Raw genomic sequence first — 22934 nt, 5'->3', positions numbered from 1 at the left:
TAAACCAACCATATGAATAATGACATTGAATGTAAACTCCTAAGCACTCCAAAAAGTCCTTCAAGACAAAGGGTATTACCAGAGAGAGAGAACTGGATATCTCCTCCTTAAAAGATTTAATTAATAAAAAAGACATCAAAGTTCTAAATGTGAATGCACCTGAAACAGCTTCAAAATATATAAAGAAAAAAATGGATAGAAACGAGAAAGAAATAGCAGGTACAAAAATCATAGTAGGAGATTTAACACTCCTCTCAATAATTGATAGAACAGGAGAGAGGAAAAGGAAATAAGGTATAGATCTACATAACACTATCAACTGTATGTACATTTACAGAACGTCATACCCACCAACTGCAAAATGCATTTTCCTTTCAAGAGTACATGGAGGGCGCCTGGGTGGCTCAGTCGGTTAAGCGACTGCCTTCGGCTCAGGTCATGATCCTGGAGTCCCTGGATCGAGTCCCGCATCGGGCTTCCTGCTCGGCAGGGAGCCTGCTTCTCCCTCTGACCCTCCCCCCTCTCATGTGCTCTCTCTCTCTCTCTCATTCTGTCTCAAATAAATAAATAAAATCTTAAAAAAAAAAAAAAAGAGTACATGGAACATTCTCCAAGATAGATGACATACTGGGCTATAAAATAAGTCTCAACAAATTTCAAAGGATTAAAATTTATAGAATATTTTCTCTGACTACAGCAATAAAACTCAGTAACAATAATATACCTAGAAAATTCCCAAATTCTTTAAAATTAAACAACACACTTTTAGGGGTGCCTGGGTGCCATAGTCAGCTAAGCATCTGGTTCTTGATTTCAGCTCAGGTCATGATCTCAGGGTCATGAGATCGAGCCCCACGTCAGGCTCTGTGCTGGGCCTGCTTAAAATCCTCTCTCTCCCTCTTCCTCTGCCCCTCCTCACCGCCCCCTCACACTCTCTAAAAAATAAATAAAATAAAATAAAATAAAATAAATAAAATAAAATAAAAACCACACTTCTAAATAACTCATGCATCCAAGAAACCACAGGGTAAACTAGAAAATATTTTGAACTGAAAAATAATGAAAAAAAAAGTTATCAAAATCTGTGGCCTGGTGGCCCAGTGGGTTAAGTTTCTGTCTTCGGCTCAGGTCATGATCCCAGGGTCCTGGGATCGAGTCCCACATCAGGCTCCTTGCTCAGCGGGGAGCCTGCTTCTCCCTCTGCCTGCCACTCCCCTTCTCGTGCTCACTCTCTGTCAAATAAATAAATAAAATCTTAAAAAAAAAAAAATCTGTGGGATGTAGCTTAAGCAGTATATCCCCAGAATGCAAAGGTGACTCAACATTCAAAAATCAGTGTAATTCATGACGTTAACAGAATGAGGAAAAGTTTAAGATCATCACAATAGATAAAGAGAAAGCACTTGATAAAATTCAACTCTGTTCATGGTTGCAAACTAGGAATAGAAGGGAACTTTCACAGTTTGATGAAGGGCATCTATTAAAACCTATAGCTAATTATATACTTAATGGTGAAATATTGAACACTTTCAAAGATCAGTCACAAGGCAACAACGTCCACTTTCACTGCTTCTATTCAATATTGCACCAGAGACCCACATCAGTGCAATAAGAAAAAGAAATAAAAGCCTTTAAAATTGGAAAAGACAAAGTAATACTGTCTCTGCTGACATATAATATGATTTTCTACCTAGAGAATCCTAAGGAATCTACAACAACAAAAACAAACCCTACAAAACTGCTAGAATAAATAAGTGAATTTAATTTAGCAGGGTCGGGGCGCCTGGGTGGCTCAGTCGGTTAAGCATCTGCCTTTGGCTCTGGTCATGATCCCGGGGTCCTGGGATCGAGCCCCGTGTAGGGCTTCCCTGTTCAGCGGAGAGTCTGCTATTCTCCCTCTGCCTCTCCCCTCCACTTGTGTGCTCTTTCTCAAATAAATAAAATCTTTAAAAAAAATTTAGCAGCGTCATAGGATACATAGTCAATCTATTGAAATCGTTAGTATTTCTATATCCTAGTAACGAGCAAAAATTTTAAATATAGTTAAAATATCATCTGAAAGCTTAAAATATTTAGGAATAAACTTAATTAGAGATGTACACTGAAAATTACTAAATATTGCTGAGATAAAGGAAACTTAAATTAATGGAGAGATATACCATGTTCATGGGTCAGAGGAGTCAATATCATTAAGGTGCTCATTCTTCCCAAATTGATCTATAGATTCAATGCAATGCCAATCTAAATCTGAGCAGACTTTTTTTTTTGTAGAAAATGACAGGATTGATAAACTCATTCTGAGACTTACAGAAATGCAAAAGGCCTAGAAGAGCCAAAACGACTTTGAAAAAGGGGAACAAAGTAGAAGGGCTTACACTAGTTATTTCAAGGCTTCCTATACAGCTATAGTAATCAAGAGAGTAGGGTACTGGTATAAGGACATGGATACAAACAGACTAATGGAACAGAATAGAGAATCTGATATATGAACATATATGGTCAACTGGTTTTCAACAATTGTGCCAAGATAATTCAAAAGGGGAAAGGATAGTCCTTTCAAGGAATGGAGTTGAAACAACTACATATCTGTGTGGGTGAAAGGGAACCGTACATCCTACCCCATGACATACACAAAAATTAATTATAAATCAATTCAAGACCTAAATGTAAAAGCTAAAACTATAAAACTTTACAAAAAAATGTTAGAGAAAAATCTGTGTGACCTTGGTTAGATGAAATGATTTCTTAAATAGGACACAAAAATTGAATTTTAGGAAAATTAAAAACCTATGCCCTTCAAAAGACACTGTTAAGAAAATGAAAAATGGGCCATACACAGAAATATGATACACATATCTGACAAAGGACCTGCCCAGAATACATAAAAAAGCTCTTACAACTCAATAAGAAAACAAACTCCATTTTTTAAAAAATGGATAAAAGAATAGATACTTCACAAAGGTAAGATTTGTGAGTGGCCAATAGCACATGTTGCAGTATTATTCTGCAGAGTCAAAACATGGAAACAACCTAAATGCCCATCAGTGTGTCACTGGATCTACAATTCTGGTATTTTTATACTGGAATACTACTATTCCAATAAAATGCAACACACTGATGCACACAAAACATGGGTGAATCCCAGAATCATGCTGAGTAAGAGAAGCCAGACGTGGCAAACTACATACTATATGATTCCCTTTATATGAAGCTTTAGAACAGGCAAAGCTATGGGGCTCCTGGGTGGCTCAGCATCCAACTCTTGGTTTCGGCCCGGGTCGTGGTCTCAAGGTCATGGGATTGAGCCCTGCTCAGGCTCTGGGCTCGGCTTGGCGCAGAGTCGGCTTGGGATTCTCCCTCTCCCTCTGCCCCAACCCCTGCTCGTGCTCACTCTCTAAAATAAGTAAAATCTTAAAAAAAAAAAAAAAAAGAACAGGCAAAGCTAATCGATAGTGATAGAAATCAGATCAGATGGAAGTTCCTGGGACAATGTGGTAGGGGGACTGACTGCAAAGGATCATGAGGTAACTTTCTGAGATGATGAAAATGTTCTAAATATCATTGGGGTAGCAGTTACATAGATGTATACATTCGTCAAAACTCACTGAACTATACATTTAAAATGTGTACATTTTATTTTATATAAATCATATCTTAACATTGACTTTACAGAAAAGCACATGTGCTAACTCCCACCTCTGCGTGTGATGGTTGCACTTTCCCCCTCTTGTGGTCAGATCAGGTTTCCATCCATCTCAGCTTCCAAACCTTCCTACCGTTAACGAATAATTGGTCACAGAAGTGGGATTTGCGGGGAGAAGAAAGAAGAAATTACTTATGTGTAGGGAGAGTGTGGGGGAGAGAGATCAATTTACTCAGACATGACCGAGTCCCAACGCATCAGGTGTACAAAATTCCTTTAGAACCCTGTGTGCGCCAGAAGTAAAGCCAGTGATGCAGGGACAGGAAGAAGAGAGTGACACTGTCATGTGCACCCCTTCATGTCCCACAGACCCAGAGAAGAGCTGCCAGCCAGTGTTGGAGACTCTGCGCCAGGCCATAGATGGCACGGTGTACGCCCACAGCACCTTGGAATTGCAGACGCTGCAGCCTGTGGTCAACTTCCTGGCCACGGCCACAGTACCAGGCTTCTGTGAGCGCCCACTGTGCCCACGCCTCTTTCGACTCTTCACAGTGCTGGCCCTGGGGAGCGTGACCCAGGCCATGCTGCTGAGCAGGCACACACCGAGCATCCAGGCCTGGCTTGAGCGCTTTCCCTCTGTGGAACGGGAGGGGCTTCTAGCAAAAGCCTTGGTCCGGGCCTCGGTGGAGGCCTGGGAGGCCGTGGGCAACTGCTTTCTGCCTTCCCCCCTCCACCCACATTACCGCTTCTCCCTGCACTCTGTGAGCCAACTACTGGGCAGCTTACAGCTGCTGCCCACCAGGATGGGCTCCCGGGGCTTTCTGGACTGTCCCAGCCATCAGGAGCACTTGCGCCGGGTGTCAGGCTTGCGTGGCACCCGCCTGACGATTATGGTGGCCATGCGCAACATGGTGCGTCTCTGGTTGCACGAGGCCCAGAGAACCTTTTGTGACCGGCTGGACAGCCCTAGGGAACGCTCTCACTGCGCCAAGCTGCTCCTAGAAGTAGCTCAGAGTGTGTTCTGCTGTGGGCCAGCACCCCAGAATGGGGCCAAGGGCTCTGAGGAGGAGGAGGAGGAAGAGGAGGAGGAGGAGAGGGTGCCTGAAGTGGAATCCGAAGGGGAGCTGGCCCAGTGGGAAGACTTAAGCAACAGCGACAGTGAGACAGAGGAGGAGGAGGACCCTTATGGCCTGCAGGTCACCACCAGCTCACCCTCCTGTGATTCGGGTCTAGCACCTTCCATAGCACCAGTAAGGAGGGAGACCATAGAAAGCCTAAGTCCGAAGATAAGCCAGCAGGAGGGCACAAAGGCTTCTGGCTACAGACTCCAGTTAAACAGAAGCAAGAATAGGTGGCAGAAAACCTCCCGGAGGGACACGGCCTCACCCCTTCTGCTACCAGTGCTGCTACTCCGCCCCCAGGAAAAGCCCTCAGACCTGGTGTTCAGTCAGGAGCTGATCCTGGGGTCCAGCTCTGAGAGCCCCAGCTTGTACCTGGAACGGCAGTGGGAGAGCCTGGAGGAGCAGCTGTCCACTGCAGCTGCTCAGTTGAAGCTGAACGCCCACCTTGCCCGGTGCCACTCCATGGCCAAGCACGTGGCCCGCCTGGTCCGGGTGCTGGCCAGGCCCCGGCAGCACGGCCTGTTGTTCTCAAGGGCTCTGGGTACTGGGCGCCGTACGGCCATCACTCTGGCAGCTAGCATCTGCCAGGCCCGCCTCTTCCATCTGCCGTCTGGCGCAGAGGACGCCGTCCTCCAGTGCCTACGGGAGGCCAGTTGGCATGCTGGCGTGTTAGGCCAGCCGGTGGCCCTGCTGGTGCCCAAGGGTGTGGATCTTACCACCCTTCATCGTCTGCTGGCCCTGGCAACCTTGGGCAGTTTCCCTGACCAGTATACAGAGGCAGATCTGGACAGCATTGAAGAACATCTCCCCAGGGAGAACCTTAGTGTCAAGCAGAACAGCAAGAAGGAAACGCTGTTGCAGAGGTGAGGTCAGGAACCCCATGGGAGGGGCTGCTCTGCTCTCGCTCTACACTGGCCAAAAGGCCAAAAAGAAATCTAAGAGCTGCTGTGAGGGCTCAGAAGATGAGGGCTAAGGGGTCAGGTTTGGGACTGGGGCCTAGATGGGCAAACAGGGATAAAGGGGAGGATGGTATCTGAGCCCCTGGCCCGCAGGTTCTATCAGCAAGTCTGCAACCACCTGCATATGTTCATCCTGCTTGGAGATGACCAGGCCCACAGACAGCTGCCCTCCACCCTTTTCCTGAGGCTTCTTCAACTGGCCATTGCTAGCATTGACCGCTATGAACCCTGGGACCAAGACTCCCTGATCAGTGTGGTCCGGTACTACCTGGAAAGCACTCAGAATCTATCCATTGATGATGGTGAGCCCTTTCTACCTGTTCTCACTACTCCTCTCAACCAGGTGTTAGTGAGGACTCAGGTCAGTCTCTCTCTCTCTATATATATATATATCTCTCTCTCTCCCTAGAACCTAGTGATCCCCTTCACCTTTTCTGCCTTCCTTCCTGAATCAGAAGAGGGTCCCTTTACTTTCCCATTCTCCTATAAACTCACAAGCTAAAATCATGCCCATTTCAGACTCCTTGAAGTGCCCAGACCTCCAGGCGTCAATTCCCAGGGTGGCCAAAGCCATGGCTCTCATTCACCTTTCGGCTGTCAGCTACTATGGACACCTATGCCCTGAGTTACCACTCGTCACCCCCAAGACTTTCCTAGACTTTCTGGACGCCTTCATGCTGCTGCAGCAACAGATGACTCTGCAGATTAAGAACAAGTTCCAGCGGTGAGTGCTCCCATTTCCCGCACTGTACCTCCTTCTGCTTCCTTGGGCCCACTTTATTGGTACATCGTATCTCCAGGATCCAGAATGCCTTAGAAAATTTGAGAATGCTGATCGAGAAGCACAATGCCTACACCAACTTTGTCTTCAACTTGGAACAGCTGCTGAAAGACTCCCGCAAGGTAAAGGGGGAGAAGATTATGAGGTATGCACAGGAGGGCAAAGCAGGAGCCCCCAGGGGGCTTTGGAGGAACCAACCAGAGTGAACCTTAGCTCTTATCTCCTGAGAGTACCCCTTTCCCCAGGGGATCTCTTTAATCCCTGCTGCCTCCTCCTCTAGAGTTCAGGCTCAAAGTTCCCCATGGCACAGCTGAGACCAGGCTGATTCTTCTAAACACAGGAAACCCCAGTCTGCTTCTGCTGTCCTTAGTGTGTACTTTGACGATGGGAAGTCCAGTATACTGTCCAAGATCTGAATAGATTCCCATCAGGGATGAGGCAGAGATTACATTCTCACGGTTGCCTCTACTCTTACCCCTTCTTCTGGATTCTCTATCCTGGCTCATTGGCACACCTCTTATGGCCATCCTCCTTTCCCACACAGCTTTGTCCCTGTACCCTCTTCCTTCCACAAAAGCACCAACTACACAAGGCTCACATGCACACTGGGGAAATGTGGATGGGTGATGGCAGCAGAGCAATTTACATTTTTAGACCAGAACCAGAAAGAGATTGGAATGGTACACTAGACCTCACTGTCCTGAACTTCTTTAGTCACCCTCCTCTACAGGGTATCTCCCAGTCACCAGCTCTTCTCCTCACCTCTCCCGGTGCCCACTCCACAGTGTTATTCAGTGCTCCACCTTTCCTTTAGAGCTCGTCCAATATAATTCTCATGTAACAAGAGAGAATTTTTCTAGTCCAAATCTAAATCCCATTTTTTTTAAAGATTTTATTTATTTATTTGAGAGAGAGAGAATGAGAGAGAGAGCACATGAGAGGGGGGAGGGTCAGAGGGAGAAGCGGACTCCCTGCCGAGCAGGGAGCCCGATGTGGGACTCGATCCAGGGACTCCAGGATCATGACCTGAGCCGAAGGCAGTCACTTAACCAACTGAGCCACCCAGGCGCCCAATCCCATTTTGTTTTTAATAAGAGAAATTCTGAAATAGCTTTTTTTTTTTTTCCTTCCTGCTACACAAGGCTTTGGTGAAGGTTCAGGGATAACTTCCAGAGAAGTAAACTAGTGGTCAACCCACACACAGACAAATGCTTCCCCTCTACTGGGCTCTCAGGCCATAAGCTCCCAATGCCTAGCCTGTCTCTTTTGATGGGTGCCTCAGGGCCATCACCCAGTGCTGCACAACTCTAGTAGGAGTATGTATTCCATTGTATCTACATGCATGGTTGTCATCGTGTTCTCTGTAAACGATGCTCCCTAGAGTTCTCACAGTACTGGTGCCCTCCTACCATCCACCACCAAGGATCACTAGCTTAGATGAAACCTCAAGACTCATTGAGATTAAAAAAAAAAAAAAAAGTTCACATAGGGACAGGAATGGCCTCCCGCATGTTTTCCAAATTCCAGTTTCTTGTCTTGGGTCCTACCATTTCCCAAGATTATTAATACCAGGAATTATTAATCTGGTTTAAAGGTGCTATTATTCTTTGATCCCTGGGTCAGTTATATCAAAGGACAACATAAGAAGCCCAAAATCTGGATAAGAGATGTTCATAGTGGAGGTGCCTGGTTGGCTCAGTCTGAAGAGCATGCAACTCTTGATCTCAGGGTTGTGAGTTCAAGCCCTGTGTTGGGTGTAGAGATTACTTAAAAATAAAGTCTTAAGAAAAGAGAGAGCGAGCGAGAGAGAGATGTTCATAGTGTCAGAGGCATTCAGTGTCAGATCCCTTGGCCATTCATTCAACAACCATAATAGTGTGTACTTCTTTCAGAGTTCCCCACCCCAGGAAACGGCATCACCATCCACTTAGTTAAGCCAAATCCCAGGAGTCATTCTGGAGCCCTTCGTCTCTATTCTCTCTCATATTCAGCTGGTTCATTATTCATTACTGTACTCTACAAAAATTAATTGAACTCCACTCTTCTTGTCCATCCACTTATTAATACTTATGTCCGTGTCTACATCTATGTCTACATCTAGATCTAGGTCAATAGAATCCTTGCTACAACTTTTTGAGGTGGCTATCCTTTTTCCCATTTTACAGATGAGAAAACTAAGATCCAGAGAGGTTAGGATGGGGATTAAATGAGATTGCACATGGACAGCATTTGAATGTCCTGGCACATAGTAAGAGCTCAATAAATGATAGCTCCTCCTAATAAGAAAGATAAGGTACCATCCTTGCCTTCATGGTACCTAGTTTACTGGAACATATAGACTCATCCAGGCAATTACAAGACAGTGTGCTATGACAGAGAAAGTCCATGGTGCTCTGAAGTATCAAGACTTTTCTAGAGAAAGCAAAGTGCCACAATGAGTTATGTGTAGAACATGGCAAGCACTGAAAACATTCCTTAAATATGGAAACAAATGAATGAAGTGCACAACGTTGATACCTGGAGGTTAGCTAAGATCTGGGTGGGGAGGATGTCACAGGCTGAAGGAAAAGCATGGGCAGATGCCCAGAGGCGAGAGAACGCATGCCACATTGGAGGAGCTGAAAGTCAGGAATGGCTGGAGAGTGGGGTGCTGGGGGAGGAGAGACATGAGGTTGGAAAGTGGAGTCGAGGCCTCCTGGGCACAGAGGCCTCATAAACCAACTGGGAGAGTGGGGAGTGTTCGGGAATGTGAGGATGATGGTCTTTGGCTGCAGCAAGGAGAGCAGAGTAGAGCAGAAACTAAGACAGCAGTGAGGAAGCACGGGCCCAGGCAGGGGAGCACACAGGACAGACAGGTAGGAGGCAGACCTGAACAGCCTTAAAGACGGGCTGGGGTCAGGGGAATAGAAGAGATGGAGTCAGGGGAACAATGAGGTTTTCTTCCTTAGGAAACTTGGGTGTGTTTTGCCACAGTTCTCTGAGAAAAAGAACAGGTGAGGAGGCAAATAAGATTGCAAGAGACCTGATGGGGCGTAGCCAAGACATTGTTCCTTTGGGGACATGTGGAGTCCGGGGAGCATGCAAGGCATCCAAGAGGAGACTGCCACTAGGCAGATGGATATGTGGATGTGGGGCTCAGGAAAAAATCGGGCTTGAGACAGCAATTTGAGAGTTGTTAAAATAGAAGTGGTAATCAAAGCCATGAGATTAGGGAGGACACATAGAAGTGTAGAATGAGAAGATACAGAGGCCCTGAAACATTGCTGAGGAATATTTAAGGGATGGTAGAGGAAGAGACTGAGAAAGAGCAACCAAAGAAGCTGAAGAAAGCCAAAGGATACCATGGGGTCATGAAAGTCAAAGGAAGACAATGCTTCAAGAGCGAGGGAACTGTCTTCTGTGACAAATGCCACTAATGGGTCAAGTAAGATGAAGAGTGTGGCATAAGCACATAGGCTTTGGAGTCAGACTGCCGGGGCCTGTGTGGCAGATCAGGAGAAGCAATCACCCACTTGGAGCTGCGTTACCAGGTGTGTGACTCACACACCAGCAAGTGACAGTTTCAGGGCTCAGTCCAGGGCTCTGGGCCTATATGGAGTTCAACTTGGTCATCCTGACTATCAAGCGAGGAGTATGCTGGAGTCCCAAGCCCCCGGGGCTCCCTCTGGGGTATTCCCAACTGGCCCAGGATCTGGAGCTGCAGAGCCTGGATCTCTGTTTGCAGACCGTCAGCATACATCAGCAGCAGCTAGAGAAGGGCAAGCTGCTGTTCAGGCAGCAGCTAGGAGAGTGTCAGCAGCAGGAGAACCTCATCGGGAACCTGACCAAGCAGCGGGATGCCCTGCAGGCTCAGCATGAGGCTTTCCTGGAGCAGGTGGGTTTTCCTGCTGCCTGCCCTGCACTGGTCCTCTCTTGGGAGGGGACAGCCTTTCACAGGATGCCCAGAGGAGAGAATGGGGTGACTTGTCATGGAGTCTTTGGGGTGAGGGGCAAAGGTAATAGGATGGCTTGAGGAACTGTCCCTCATGGGAACCCCTAGGAAGAAATGATCCCTCCTGGCAGCACCTTGAAGGAAGAGGACACTCTGGGAACTCACTTCAGGGGTGCATCTCTCCTCATTTAGATGGGCAAGGCCTTCCTGGGACCTCTGAGCCAGCTGCAGGTGGCTGACTTTGAGGAGATACGGAGCTATCGAGCGCCACCAGAATCGGTGGTCCAGGTGACCGATGCACTGTGCGACCTGTTCCACTGTGAAAGAGGCTGGGCCAGTGCCAAGCAACTCTTAGGCACCGAGGATTTTTATCAGGTAGGAATGTGGAGCACAATGGAGGAGGAGAGTGGAGGCCTAAGCGGGGCGGGGGGGGACCTGGCAGAGTGAGGCAGTTGGGGCAAAGTCCAGAGCACCTATGTCTGCCCCTACCCCTCTTAACACACTTTCCCAGGAGCTGGTGTTCTTCCCCAAGGAGAAGATGACGGACTCAGAGATGATAAAGTTAACCCAAGCTCTGAAGGCTCCAGGTATGAGTGACGCAGCTCTGCGGGCAGTAAGCATACCCGCAGCAAACCTGGCCGCCTGGCTCTGGGCTGTTCTGCGCTATGGGCTGGCCCAGCGCCGAGGACTGCCCACGGGCCTCCTGCTGCGGCAGATCGAGGCCACGCTGGCTCGGGAGCAGGCCCGCCTGGGCCACTGCCAGTTTCAGGCCCAGGAGACCCTAGAGCACAATTTGGATCTGGCCAAGACACTGGAAGAGGCCCGGGCTTCGAACAACCGTATGATAGAGAAACTCAGTCAGGCTCAGTGTGGCCAATATCACAAGTGGCCCATCAAGGCTGCACTGCTCACACCCATGCACTCCTGGACTACAGAGCTCCAGGTAACCAGCCCCTCCCGCGGTTCCCCTCAAAGCTCATTTCTGCACCACTGCCCCCAACCCCTCGGCTCCTCCCTGGGCTCTCCCTGCCATGCTTTCCTGCACCCCTTGCCTCGCTCCCTCTCTGCCTGTACCCTCCTCGCTGGCCCACATGCCTTCTGCTCTTCCTTCCCGTGCCAGAAGTTGAAGGGGCACTGCCTGACTGTGTTCGGAGACGCCCTCCTGTGTTCAGCTGCCATCATCTACCTGGGTCCTTTCCCACCAGTGCGGCGCCAGGAGCTACTAGACAAGTGGCTGGCTCTGTGTAGGGGCTTTCAGGAGACCCTGGGCCCAGATGATGTGGCACAAGCCCTGAAGCAGAAGCAGAAATCTGTCGTCGTGCCACCAAAGAAACCCCTGCTCTCCGTACGCTCTCCCTTCAGCCTTCTGTCCTTGCTGAGCTCCGAATCCGAACAGTTCCAGTGGGACCGAGACCTGAAGCCCCAGGCGAAGTCAGCCCGCCTGGCAGGCCTGCTTCTACGAAGCAACACCCACTACTCCAGTTGCCGTTGGCCTCTGGTGCTTGACCCCGGCAACCAGGCCCTCATCTGGCTGAACCCACTGCCTCTGCAAGAGACTAGATGCTTGGCCCCAGGCCCCACAGAGTACAGAGGTAAAGCCAGGGATGAGGAACATAACGCTTCTCGGGTATCTGAACTGCCAACACTCTCGGCCACATGTGGTCTTCCCTTTCATAATGAAGACACTAAATTTTTGTGGCCAGGGTATCCTAGACTTCATCAGTCCATATGATATTAGTCAACTAGTCACATTTACATCTTGGGGCCTACATTGCGATGATTCTGAATCTACATGGCTGACCAGTCCATGATCTTCTACTTCCCTGGTCTGCCCAGCATTCTTAGAAACTTGGCCTACAACTCAGAGCCTTCCTTATTATCCAAGTTTATCCCATGTTCAGGAATTCTGGGGAAGTATTTCTATTAGCTCTGCTTGGAGCAGAGACCCATCTGGGTAGAGTGTCAGAAGGAGGTGTTTTCCAGGGGAAGGAAGCAAGGGTGTTGTGTAGGGGAAGGAAAAAAGGGTGTTTATATTCCAGAAGAAAGGGTTGGGAATTGCACTGGGGAGAATAATAGACATCTACAATGGACTAGGTATGTAATAAAGTGGTCTGTAACACGGGCTCTGTAATCAGACTGTCTGGGTCAAATATCTGTTCTTTACTAGCTGTGCAAATAGGGCAAGGTACTTAATCGCTCTAAGCCTAAATTTATTTGCCAATAAAATGAACATCTTAATTATACCCATCTCATAAAACGTTGTATTAAGCAAGAGAATTCATGTAAAAGGGGTTTACACAGTGCCTAAAAATAATAAGTTCCGAAAAATGTTAGTATCACTACTAATGTATTACTACTACCATTATTCCACTCCATCCCTTGGCTGTCCAGCACAACCTTCCATTGTGCCCATACCCCATTACAAAAATGCCCATGACACAACTATCTCATGTGTAACTATAAGTGAATTTACCCCCCTCTAGTAAGAGACCCCTGAAGAAACCTCCAGCTGCAGCATCCAATTCTGAGTCCTCGAACTGTGAACGATGTTCACTGTTCTTGATCAGACCTAGATGTAGCTCTTTGTGATTCTATAACCTATGATAGAGTGCAAGCTAAATCTCACCCTAGTAATACACCTGATAGGCAGAGTGAAGCAAAATCAAATCAAGATAACTACAGTAAACTTCCTGTTTAGAAACCAGGTAAGGGTAAGAAACACACACTTGTATGTTAATCTTCCATCATGTGCTGTGTGACGCCAAACAGGGATAGTAAGGCGAATGATTAGCATCACTTCACTGGCTATAGAGTGAGTTCTTGGACAGCCACTTTGGCTGTCCTGGGTTCTGATGAACAGTATAATTTTCCTTGTCCATTGTCCCCACGGCTATCTATGAAAGGAACATTGGGCAAGAGTCCCCTGTTTGTAGCTGTTCTGCCTTACATATCCACTTCGTATTAGAATGGGATGGGGGCTTAGGATTTGCCTTAAAATTAAGCAAACATTGATCACTTGTTACCAGACAGGGGATTTTCTAGCTAATTCCTTTAAATCTCTCATCATTTCCCTGCAGATTTCATTTGTCAGGACTCTATTAGCTATTAACCAATGCCAGAAATCTTGGTATGTTCTCATTCTTGAATTTAAACCCCATTTTTTTTGTCTTCTCTCTTAACATTGGTTCTGGGGCTCTAGCAATCCCACTAAGCCTTAATGTAATTGTCATCCATCTAAACCTTGGCCTTCACCTCAGAGCTGTGGTAATAAAATAGTCTGAGTAGTGAGGTTAGGCTAATTGCCCATGGAATGTAGCCCCTATTACCTGGGGCTGTATCCAAATCAAAAGTGGGAGGGAGACTATTAGGTTTGTCAAGCAGGGAATGCTTAAAGAGAAGTGCTTGGGATGGACCTGGAGAATTAGACTTCCCTGATTTTCCAGGCTCTTCCAATAGCCAAATTTCCTATTCCATGCAACATTAGGTAGAAAATCATTTTTACAAATCAACAAGATGCATGAGTATCTGATCATCTGTGGTCTGAAATTGCTTGATATGAGCAGAAAGGAATTTTCTTTTTTTGGGAGGTTGTTCCTCTTATCTAAGAGAGAAGTAGCCAACGTGCCTTCTGCTAAATCCACTGAAGTTCAGTGAGCATATGGTCCAAGTCCCATGAGATAAACCAACTTCTTACCTACCACATAACATAGGAGGGAAAACAAAAATCCTCATTGCCCCTCCCCACCACTAACTCCCTGTATCAGCTAGGAATTCTATCATGATCAGTAACAAAAGCCCAACTTACCATGGCTTAAGAAATAAGGATTTATTGGGGCATCTGGATGGCTCAGTTGGTTAAGTTGACTCTTGCTTGACCTCAGCTCAGGTTTGGATCTCAGGGTCATGAGTTCAGGCCCTGCATTGGGTTCCACGCTGGGTGTGGAGACTACTTCAAAAGAGAGACAGAGACAGAGACAGAGACTAGAAAGAAGGATTTATTTATCTCACACTATAAGAAGTACTGAGATAAGCAGGCACAGGGCTTCAGTATTGACTTCAAGTACCCAGATTCTTCTACCTTTCTGCTCAATGATCCTTAGCATGTTGGCTTATCACATTATAGTGGGTTGAATCCTAACCCACAGAACCTATTCATAGGAACTTATTTGGAAAAAGAGTCTTGTAGGTATAACTAAGTTAAGGACCTTCAAATGAGATCACCCTAGATTATCTGGGTTGGCCCTAAATCCAGTGACAATTGTCCTTATAAGAGAAAAAAGAGAAGGCATAGGTACACAGAGGGAAGGCCTCATGAAGATGCAGACAGATAGTGCTGTCAGGTAGCCACGAGCCAAGGAACTCCTGGAACCAACAGAAGCTGGAGAAGGCAAGGAAGGAGTCTTTCTTAAAGCCTCCAAAAGGAGTGCAGCTTTCCCAGCACCTTGATTTTGGACTTCTGGCCTCTAGAGCTACAAGGAAATAAGTTTTTGGTTTTTTTTTTTTTTCCCAGCCACCATATTTGTGGTAATTTGTTACCATATTGGCTGCTATCCCCCCGAAGCATCATGTCAGAGTTGCTGCTTGCCATTTCTCTCCCTTTTATCAGGAAAGCAAAAGATCGTCCAGAAGTCTGAATAGCCAAATGTGGTAGGCAGAGTTTTGGCCCCCATCACCTTTGTCCTCCATTGTTACTCCTATAACTATGTTCCATGGCAGGAAAGACTATGCAGATGTAATTAAGATTACTAACCAATTGACCTTAAGATAGAGATATCCTGGATTATCTGGGTGTGCCCAATGTAATCACATGTGCCCTTCAAAGAAGCAAGGCGGAAAGAAAAGACAGGAAGATTTGAAACATGAGAAGAATTCAAGAAACTGTTGCTGGCTTGAAGATGGAGTGGGCTACTGGGAAAGTGTGAGGTAGAAATGAATTCTGTCAAAAACCAGTAAGCCTGAAAGAGGACCCTAGCCCCTGATGAGAACTGCAGCCCCAGTTGATGCCTGATTAGCACTGTGTAACCCCGAGCGGAGCATCCAGTCATGCTGTGTGGCGTTTCTAACCTTCTGAGCTCAAACATAATAAATGGGTGCTGGGCGCCTGGGTGGCTCAGTTGGTTAAGCGACTGCCTTCGGCTCAGGTCATGATCCTGGAGTCCCGGGATCAAGTCCCGCATCGGGCTCCCTGCTCAGCGGGGGGTCTGCTTCTCCCTCTGACCCTCCTCCCTCTCATGCTCTCTGTCTCTCATTCTCTCTCAAATAAATAAATAAAATCTTAAAAAAAATTAAAAAAAAAATGGATGTTGTTTTAAGCTGCTAAGCGGTAATTTGTGGTAATTTGTTAAGCAATAGGAAATGAATCCACTAAACTGTGGACCAGGCAACCTCCATTCGCCTACTTCATAATGCTTAATACTTCTTAAAAAAAGATTTTATTTATTTATTTGAGAGACAGCACAAGCAGGGGGAAGAGGCAGAGGGAGAGGGAGAAGCAGACTCCCCGCTGAGCAGGGAGCCTGATGCGGGGCTCGATCCCAGGACCCTGGGATCATGACCTGAGCTGAAGGCAGACGCTTAACCAACTGAGTCACCCAGGTGCCCCAGTGCTTAATACTTTAAAAAAATTCTTAAAATTCTTAAATTTCTTAATACTTAAAAAAATATATTATTTTTCTTTTCCAGTTCCTGCAGTAGAGGCGGCAAAGGAGGAGACTAGGGAGGGAGCCATCAGGGTCCACCATATACCCCATGACTTGGCTAATTCCAGTTTATGGCCTTTCACTTACAAGTTGCTACTTCCAGGCACTGATTTCTATATTAGCAACAATTTGTTTCATTGTGATGGAAAATTAGCTTAGGCAAAAAGAGAAATACACAGACTCTTCTAACCAGTCTGGTGAAAGGCAGAAATGGAACTGATTTCAGGGATACCTAGAGCCCCTCTCTGGAGTTCTAGAGAAACAGTAATGGCAGCTACCATTTGTGGAGTGCTTCCTGGGTCCAGCAGAGTGCTTTCTATGTTATCATTTCATGTCTTCTGCCCCTTGTAACCCTGGGAGGTACTCATTAATATCAATCCCATGTTGCAGACGAGTTGCAGATAAGGAAATTGAGTCGGAAGGAGCTTAAGTGACTCCTAAGTTGTCTTCCTGTGGGCCTTCCCTCATGAGATGGAGCCCTTGGGTGAACGATGCTCCCTAGGAGCCTGGCTCATCCTCTGAGAGGAGTTCCTCTGCATCTTTCTGCCACAGAGAAGGGCTTTGTGAGAAATCAAGAAGAAGAGGAGGAAGACGACAGTCGTGAAGAGTGTGATAAGGCTAAGGACAAGACAAAAGAGCGGAAGACAGAGGACAGGGAAAATGAGGAGGAGGAGGGAGAAAAGGAAGAGGAGCAAGAACACGAGGAGGAGGATGAGACAGAGAGGCAGAGGTCAAGGCCAGCCTCTGACACTGGGTCTCTGCCCCTTCCCTACCTTCGTGTACTCTCAGGCACTGACCCAGAGTTGGGTCCTCAGCTCTGGGAGGCAGCTGCCAGTGGTGAGAATGGGTCCCCATCCACCGTGTCCCCCTCTGTGGCCCCACAAGCCTCTCACCCCCAGCCTGACCTCAGCTCCCATCCCTAAGCCAGGCACTAACTGCGTGGAAGAGCCCTGAGGGAATCCTCCCATTAGCCAGCGGGGAGCTGGTCAGAGCCAGATTTTGGGGGGGTGGGTGGGAGGGGCGCGGTGCTGGCATGGTGGGTAGGGTGTCCTTGTCGCCCCCTCATAGGCCTGCCCGTGCTACTGACCAACATGGAGCTGGGCCTAGGGTGCCAAGAACTGCAGTGGCTACTGCAGCGGGAGGAGCTGAGCCCTTCCCAGGTGCAGCCGGGCTTCTGTCTCTATCTGAGCACTAGTCTCCCCCTCAGTGCCTTGGAAAAAGGTGAGTCCCAGTGGGTAAGTTGCCACCACAGCTTTGTGGACACACTAGGTCTCCCGCTTCACTCAGTCTGGCCCCGAGCAAGCTCAGGACTGTGGTCGGGACATGTGCCTGGTGTACCCCAGCCACTGGCTTTGCCAAGGGGGAAGGGTTAAGCATCTCCCATGTGACCCCAAGTGCTAGGTTATGAACTGCTGAAGGGGCTGAATGTGCTGGATCTGAGCCTGAACATGGATATCCTAGAAGACCAGATGCTGCATGAAATCTTGGGCATAGAGTGTCCCGAGCTCAAGAGCCGTTGGCGGGACCTAAAGACCAGAGCCCTGGACAGCTGTGCAGCTGTGGAGGCTGCTGAGGTGCCTGGGGGTCCTGGCTATGGGTGGGGGTGAGCTTTGGAGGGGCCCGGGTGTGGGGGCAGAGGTGGGTGTGAATGGCTGAGGACTATGGGAAAGGATCAGACCCACGGAATGGGTGGCTGTTTGCAGGAGCGGCTGCTGCTGATGCTACTCCAGAACCCAAAACATCAGAAACCAGCTAAATTCCTACGGGACATGGTGAGGGCGCAGGCAGAGCTATGTCAGCTGCGCGCTCACTGCGAGGATCTAGAAGAGCTGAGACTGCAGGAGGTGGCATTGTGGGCGCCCTATAGGCGTGTGGTCTGGCACGCGATGGCCATAATAAAGGCCCTTAGCCCGCTGCAGAACCTGCTGCCCCTTTTCCGCATGAGCCCCGACAACTGGCTAGCGGCCACCAAGCGGGCTCTGAACAGCGTGAAGCAGTGTGAGATTCACCAGGGGGAAGACCTGCCCAGCCATCTGCTGCATCTGAGAACACAGCTGACCCGCCAGCTACTGGGCAGCACCGTGGCTGCCCTGGGCCCGATCCACGTACCACTGGTGGGAGCCTTGGGTGCTTTGGCGCTGCTGCGAGCGGCAAGGAAAGCACCAGAGCTGGAGAGGCTAGCCTTTGTGCCTGGCCTGGCAGCCTCCCCTAGCACGGGCTACAGCAAGCCAGGGGTGGCTCGGCCGGCCTGGCTGGGGCTGAGAGCCTGGCATGAATGTGGCCTGTTGGAGATGTTGCCCCCATTTCCGGGGCTGTGTGCATCCCTGGCAGGCCAGTCCAGTGTTTGGCAGGCTTACCTGTCATTGTCATCCACAGTGCTGGGTCCTGCACCTGGGCCTGGGCCTGGACCCGATCCACTCAGCCTCCTCCAGAAGCTGATTCTGTGGCGTGTGCTGCGACCTGAGTGCCTGGCAGGAGCCCTGGCAGACTTTACCACCAGCCTCCTGGGCCGGCCCCTGGACGAAAACCTGGGTGCCTCCACCATACCCTTCGAACACAGCCAGGCTACTCAGCCTGTGCTGATCTTGTTGCCACCACCTGGTCACCCCACAGCCACCATGCATCCCCTGACTGTCATCCAGAAACTGGCTGCCAGGCATGAGCAGGTTTGAGCCTAGTCCCTTGGCCACAGAGACACCAGACCCCTGTGGGCCAAGATGGGGTGTGGTGGCCCCATCCCAGTATTCTTATAGATCTTTCTGGCTAACTCAGGGATTTCTGGGGTCATTTGTGGCATTCCTTTGGGTCCCTTGGGTCACCCCAGGATCACTTTGAGTTCTCTGCCACCTCTCTGTTGGTCTTCAGGGGCAGAAGCATCTGGAGGTGATCGCCCTAGGCTCTGAAGCCTGGGACCCAGTGTCAGCAGTGGTCAGCACGCTATGCCAGGCTATGCACAGAGGGCACTGGCTGGTGTTGGAGAACTGTCATCTGATGCCTCGCTGGCCAAAGGAGCTGCTACAGCCCTTGCTGGGGCTGTTGGATGGAGCCAGGGGTGTGTCTGCTACCTAATCCAGTACTGGGCCTGAGCTTGATCCCCTCACCCCTGGATCTCACTCCTGACCCCAGAGCCTCAAGTCTGACCCCTAAACTTGTGTCTGACCCTTTACCCAGTGATTGATCTCAGCCCCATATCTGACCCCTAGTGGTCTCGGACCTGGAGTTAGAACCGCTTCTAGCCCAACCTGCAAGCAGGAGTGTGACGACCGTCCACAGAGATTTCCGTCTTTGGCTTATTTTGTCTGCAGAGGCTATTGCTTCCTTACCAGGTGAGGAGTCCCCGCTATAGGCTCTCAGATTGAAGGAGGAAGGCAACTGTGCTGTGCTGACCCAGCACTCTCCTTCTGCCCCAGCTGCGCTGACTCAGCACTCCATGCCTGTTTTCTGGGAGCAGTCTCTGGAGCTGGGCCACGTCTTGATGGACAGCTTGGAGCTAGCCCAGCAAGAACTCTCTGTGCAACCCCCAGCAAGGGTGCTGCCTCTGCTTCTCTTACATGGCCTCCTGCTACACCGGCAGCAATATGGAATGAAGCTGCAGGCACACAGGGGGCGCTGGTGAGGGACCCCTGTCCATCTTGTTCAGTCAGTCATTCAGCAAACACTGAGCATTTTCCATATCCCTGAGGAGTACGACTAATTACTGCCTGGGCAGCACCAAAGTGTGCGGGCAAGGGCAAGTCAAGAAAGGCTCCTCCAAGGACTTTGAAATCTTGCTTTGAATTGAGTCTTGGAAGCAGAGGCAGATCAGGTGGAGATGGGGCTTTTCTGCGCAGAGGGAACTAAGCTCAGCAGGAGGAAAAATATTTCAATGTGGCTAAGATGGACATGCTGGGGGTTGGGTGGGGACAGGCGAGGCTTATGGTAAAGGGCCTATAAGACCATGGCAAGAGGCCTGATTTTATCCTGAGGATAGTGGGAAGCCACTGGAGAGTTTTAAGTAGAAGAAGTGTGATCCTAATTATCTGCTGGAAAGATCACTCTGGCTGCAGTGTGGAGAATGGACCAGATGGGACAGGGCTGGAGGCAAGCAGAGCCGTTTTAGGAGGCTCTGGCAGTCTGAAGGGACAAGACCATGGTATGGGTGGTAGGGACTAGGGTAGTCCCAGCACGGATAGAAAGTAAATATGGAGTGAGGAAGAAAGAGGAGTCAAGGGTGGCTCCCAGATTTCTGCCTAGGACAACTGGGGGCTGGTATAGGAGGAAATGATGATTTCAGTTGAAAGCAAGTTGAATTTGAAGTGCTAAGTGGCAATGACTAGTGAACCGTCGTGAGTCTGGAGCTTGGGAACTTGGGCTAGAAAGACCAGAGTCCTCAGCATATAGATGGTTCTGAAAGCCTACTTCCTGCTCCCCTCCCCCAGGAGTACAGTGACCCTGACGCAGGTCCTTCAGATCCAAGAGCAGCTGTGGGCCGGCCTTAGCAATCCCAGTGCTGCCATGCAGGAGCTAGCGGGTGAGGCCCTTCCTGTCCCATGTGGTCATCAGCCCCCAGGACAGCCCTGAAAGGGCAGGAGTGGGAGTACTGGGATAGGGGCATGATTCCCAGCTTTGGTTTTGGTTTGGGAGGTGGTGGAAACTGCAGGGGCTAAAACTGAGGGACTCTGACCTTATTCTCAGCTTCCGTTTTCTATGGGGGTCCTGTGGGAGACAAGAAGGACAGGGAGGCCCTGATTAGCCTAACACAGGCCTGCCTGAGCCCCAACAGCCGGAGCTGGGCTCAACCACACACACCCCAGTATCTGCTGTCTACTCTGTTGCCCAGCCCAGGTAAGCTGCAGCCAGGTACCTGTGTTGGGCTGGGGCACAGTCTGTGTAATGCCCCCCTCAGGAATGTGAACCGCGGTACCAACAAAGGTGTAGGATGGGGCAATATTCACACAGTTATGGGATGGTGGCTTAAAGTGTCACCCCTCCCCTTCACCTCCAAGAGCTAGGGGAGCTGGATGCTTTGGAAGAGTGCAAGGCCCAGATGCACCTCTTGCCCACACCTCCTGAACCCCAGAGCTGCGGACTGAGCGCTGGCCCCCAGGCCTGGCTGTTACGACGCCAGAGCCGCACTCTCTTGAACGCGCTGCAGCGGAGTTTACCCACTTGGGTTTTTGCGTCTCGAGGAGGCTCCCGACGCGCTGAAAGGCGGCTGCGGCAGCGCCTAGTGCAAGCCAAGTGGAGGCTGGAGTCGCTGCAGGCTCTGCTGGCGGAGACCGCCCGTCAGGAAGAGTCTGGCGCCGTGTGGCTGGTGCTGGGACTGAGCTCGCAGCGGCCTCTGCAGGCCTTCCTCCAGACAGAGGTGCTGGAGCTGAGCCAGCTGGCGGGTGCACTGCATCGGGACCTGGATTGCCTGTTGCAGCAGCTGCAGGGCGCGCCCCCGTGCGCCTCCCCGCGCTGTGCGGCCGTGGCCCAAGCTCTCTGGACTGGCCGCCTACCCCCGCCTTGGCGTCCCCATGCGCCTGCTGGCCCCCAGCCACCCTGGCACTGGCTGCGACAGCTGTCACGCCGTGGGCAGCTGTTGGTTCGCTACCTGGGCGTGGACACCAAAGTACCAGAGCGCATCTTTCACCTCTCAGCCTTTCGCCACCCACGCCGCCTGCTGCTGTCACTGCGTTGGGAGGCTACCTTTGCTACCACCGCCCTGAACCAGCGTGCGCCTAGCTCGAATTTCTCTGGTTGCCAAGGCTCCAGCTCCAGTGGGCTCCCCCATGAACATCAGGAGCTGAACAGCAACCCTTTGCACCTCCAGGTATCTTCATGCCGCCCCTCAAATCCCTGATTACACCTTACAATTACCCCACCTTGCCTCTTGGTGATCTTGCCTCCTCAGGAGCCCCATATGCACTGATACCCCTCCACTAGGAACCCTCAGCTTCCTAGCCTTGCCTGATCAGCTTCTGGCACCTCTAGGTGGTGAATGGTCCAAATCCTACCGTTCCAGAGATGGGGCTGCTGCTGATTGGGCTCCAGCTCCAGAATGCCGAGTGGGACCCGTTAGCAGGGGCCCTGCAGGACAGCACCTGCAGCCAGCCCAGCCCTCTGCCTCCGATCAGCGTCAGTGCCCAGGCCCTGGGCCCCAGTGACTTGCCACCCCCACCTGGCCTGGCTGTGTATTCCTGTCCTGTGTACCTGGAAGGGCCCCTAGGTATCACTAGGCTGCACAGCAGGCACATTCTGATGCACCTGCCCCTGCCCACGAAGCTCAGCCCCGCCACCTGTGACCAACGGAGGGTCCATGTGTGCAGCCCACCTTTGCTGTGAGCCCTCAAACAAAATAAAGTTGGGGTGATTCAATGAAGGATTTCTGAGATTTAGCAGTGCAGGGGGTCTGCACATGGAGAATTGCCCTGCTGAGGGGAAGACCCAGTGTGCACAACTGAGAGGGGAATGTTGGTATCCTGTGGGAGATGGGCCTGGTGTTGGTCATACATCCCAGGGGCTTGGTAGATGGGGATGGGTAATACACAGGATCCCGAATCCTCACCCAGCTTTCTACTGGGGTCTGAGTACTTGTGTTAAATCCACAAGATATATATTTTTTTTTCACAAGCGATATTTTTGAAGAGATAACATTAGAACTGAAAATTATTTTTTTAAAGCTTTCATTGTATTATCGAGAATGCCTCCATCTTTCCCTACCAGTCATCAACCTCCGCTGTGATAGATTCTCCAAGTGAGTCATATACATAAAAAACAAAAGCCAAATAAGATACAAGGTTTTATGTGCATTCAACAATTATTTTTTTTAAAGATTT

The 22934-nt window shown here is 49.7% G+C and overlaps 1 protein-coding gene across 1 annotated transcript in view; it reads left to right on the top strand.

Annotated features, from left to right (window-relative positions):
- DNHD1 (dynein heavy chain domain 1) overlaps window positions 1–22440 on the top strand; it is a 78868-nt gene extending 56428 nt beyond the window's left edge. The window contains exons 24-42 of the mRNA XM_034995113.1: window positions 4013–5627; window positions 5817–6025; window positions 6243–6447; window positions 6524–6626; window positions 10229–10378; window positions 10628–10810; window positions 10947–11378; window positions 11556–12032; window positions 16692–16971; window positions 17203–17355; window positions 17530–17708; window positions 17838–18800; window positions 19000–19186; window positions 19338–19460; window positions 19545–19746; window positions 20553–20644; window positions 20809–20958; window positions 21120–21928; window positions 22090–22440. Coding sequence (XP_034851004.1) covers window positions 4013–5627; window positions 5817–6025; window positions 6243–6447; window positions 6524–6626; window positions 10229–10378; window positions 10628–10810; window positions 10947–11378; window positions 11556–12032; window positions 16692–16971; window positions 17203–17355; window positions 17530–17708; window positions 17838–18800; window positions 19000–19186; window positions 19338–19460; window positions 19545–19746; window positions 20553–20644; window positions 20809–20958; window positions 21120–21928; window positions 22090–22440 — 6863 coding nt within the window. The remainder of the gene's footprint in view (window positions 1–4012; window positions 5628–5816; window positions 6026–6242; window positions 6448–6523; window positions 6627–10228; window positions 10379–10627; window positions 10811–10946; window positions 11379–11555; window positions 12033–16691; window positions 16972–17202; window positions 17356–17529; window positions 17709–17837; window positions 18801–18999; window positions 19187–19337; window positions 19461–19544; window positions 19747–20552; window positions 20645–20808; window positions 20959–21119; window positions 21929–22089) is intronic.
- The last annotated feature ends 494 nt before the right edge of the window (window positions 22441–22934 follow it).

Source organism: Mirounga leonina, unplaced genomic scaffold (genome assembly GCF_011800145.1).
Source record: "Mirounga leonina isolate KUSES-001 unplaced genomic scaffold, KU_Mleo_1.0 Mir_92, whole genome shotgun sequence".
Classification (NCBI taxonomy): Eukaryota; Metazoa; Chordata; class Mammalia; order Carnivora; family Phocidae; genus Mirounga; species Mirounga leonina.
Note: the sequence above shows the minus strand (reverse complement) of the source record. Positions and strands in the feature narration are given on the sequence as shown.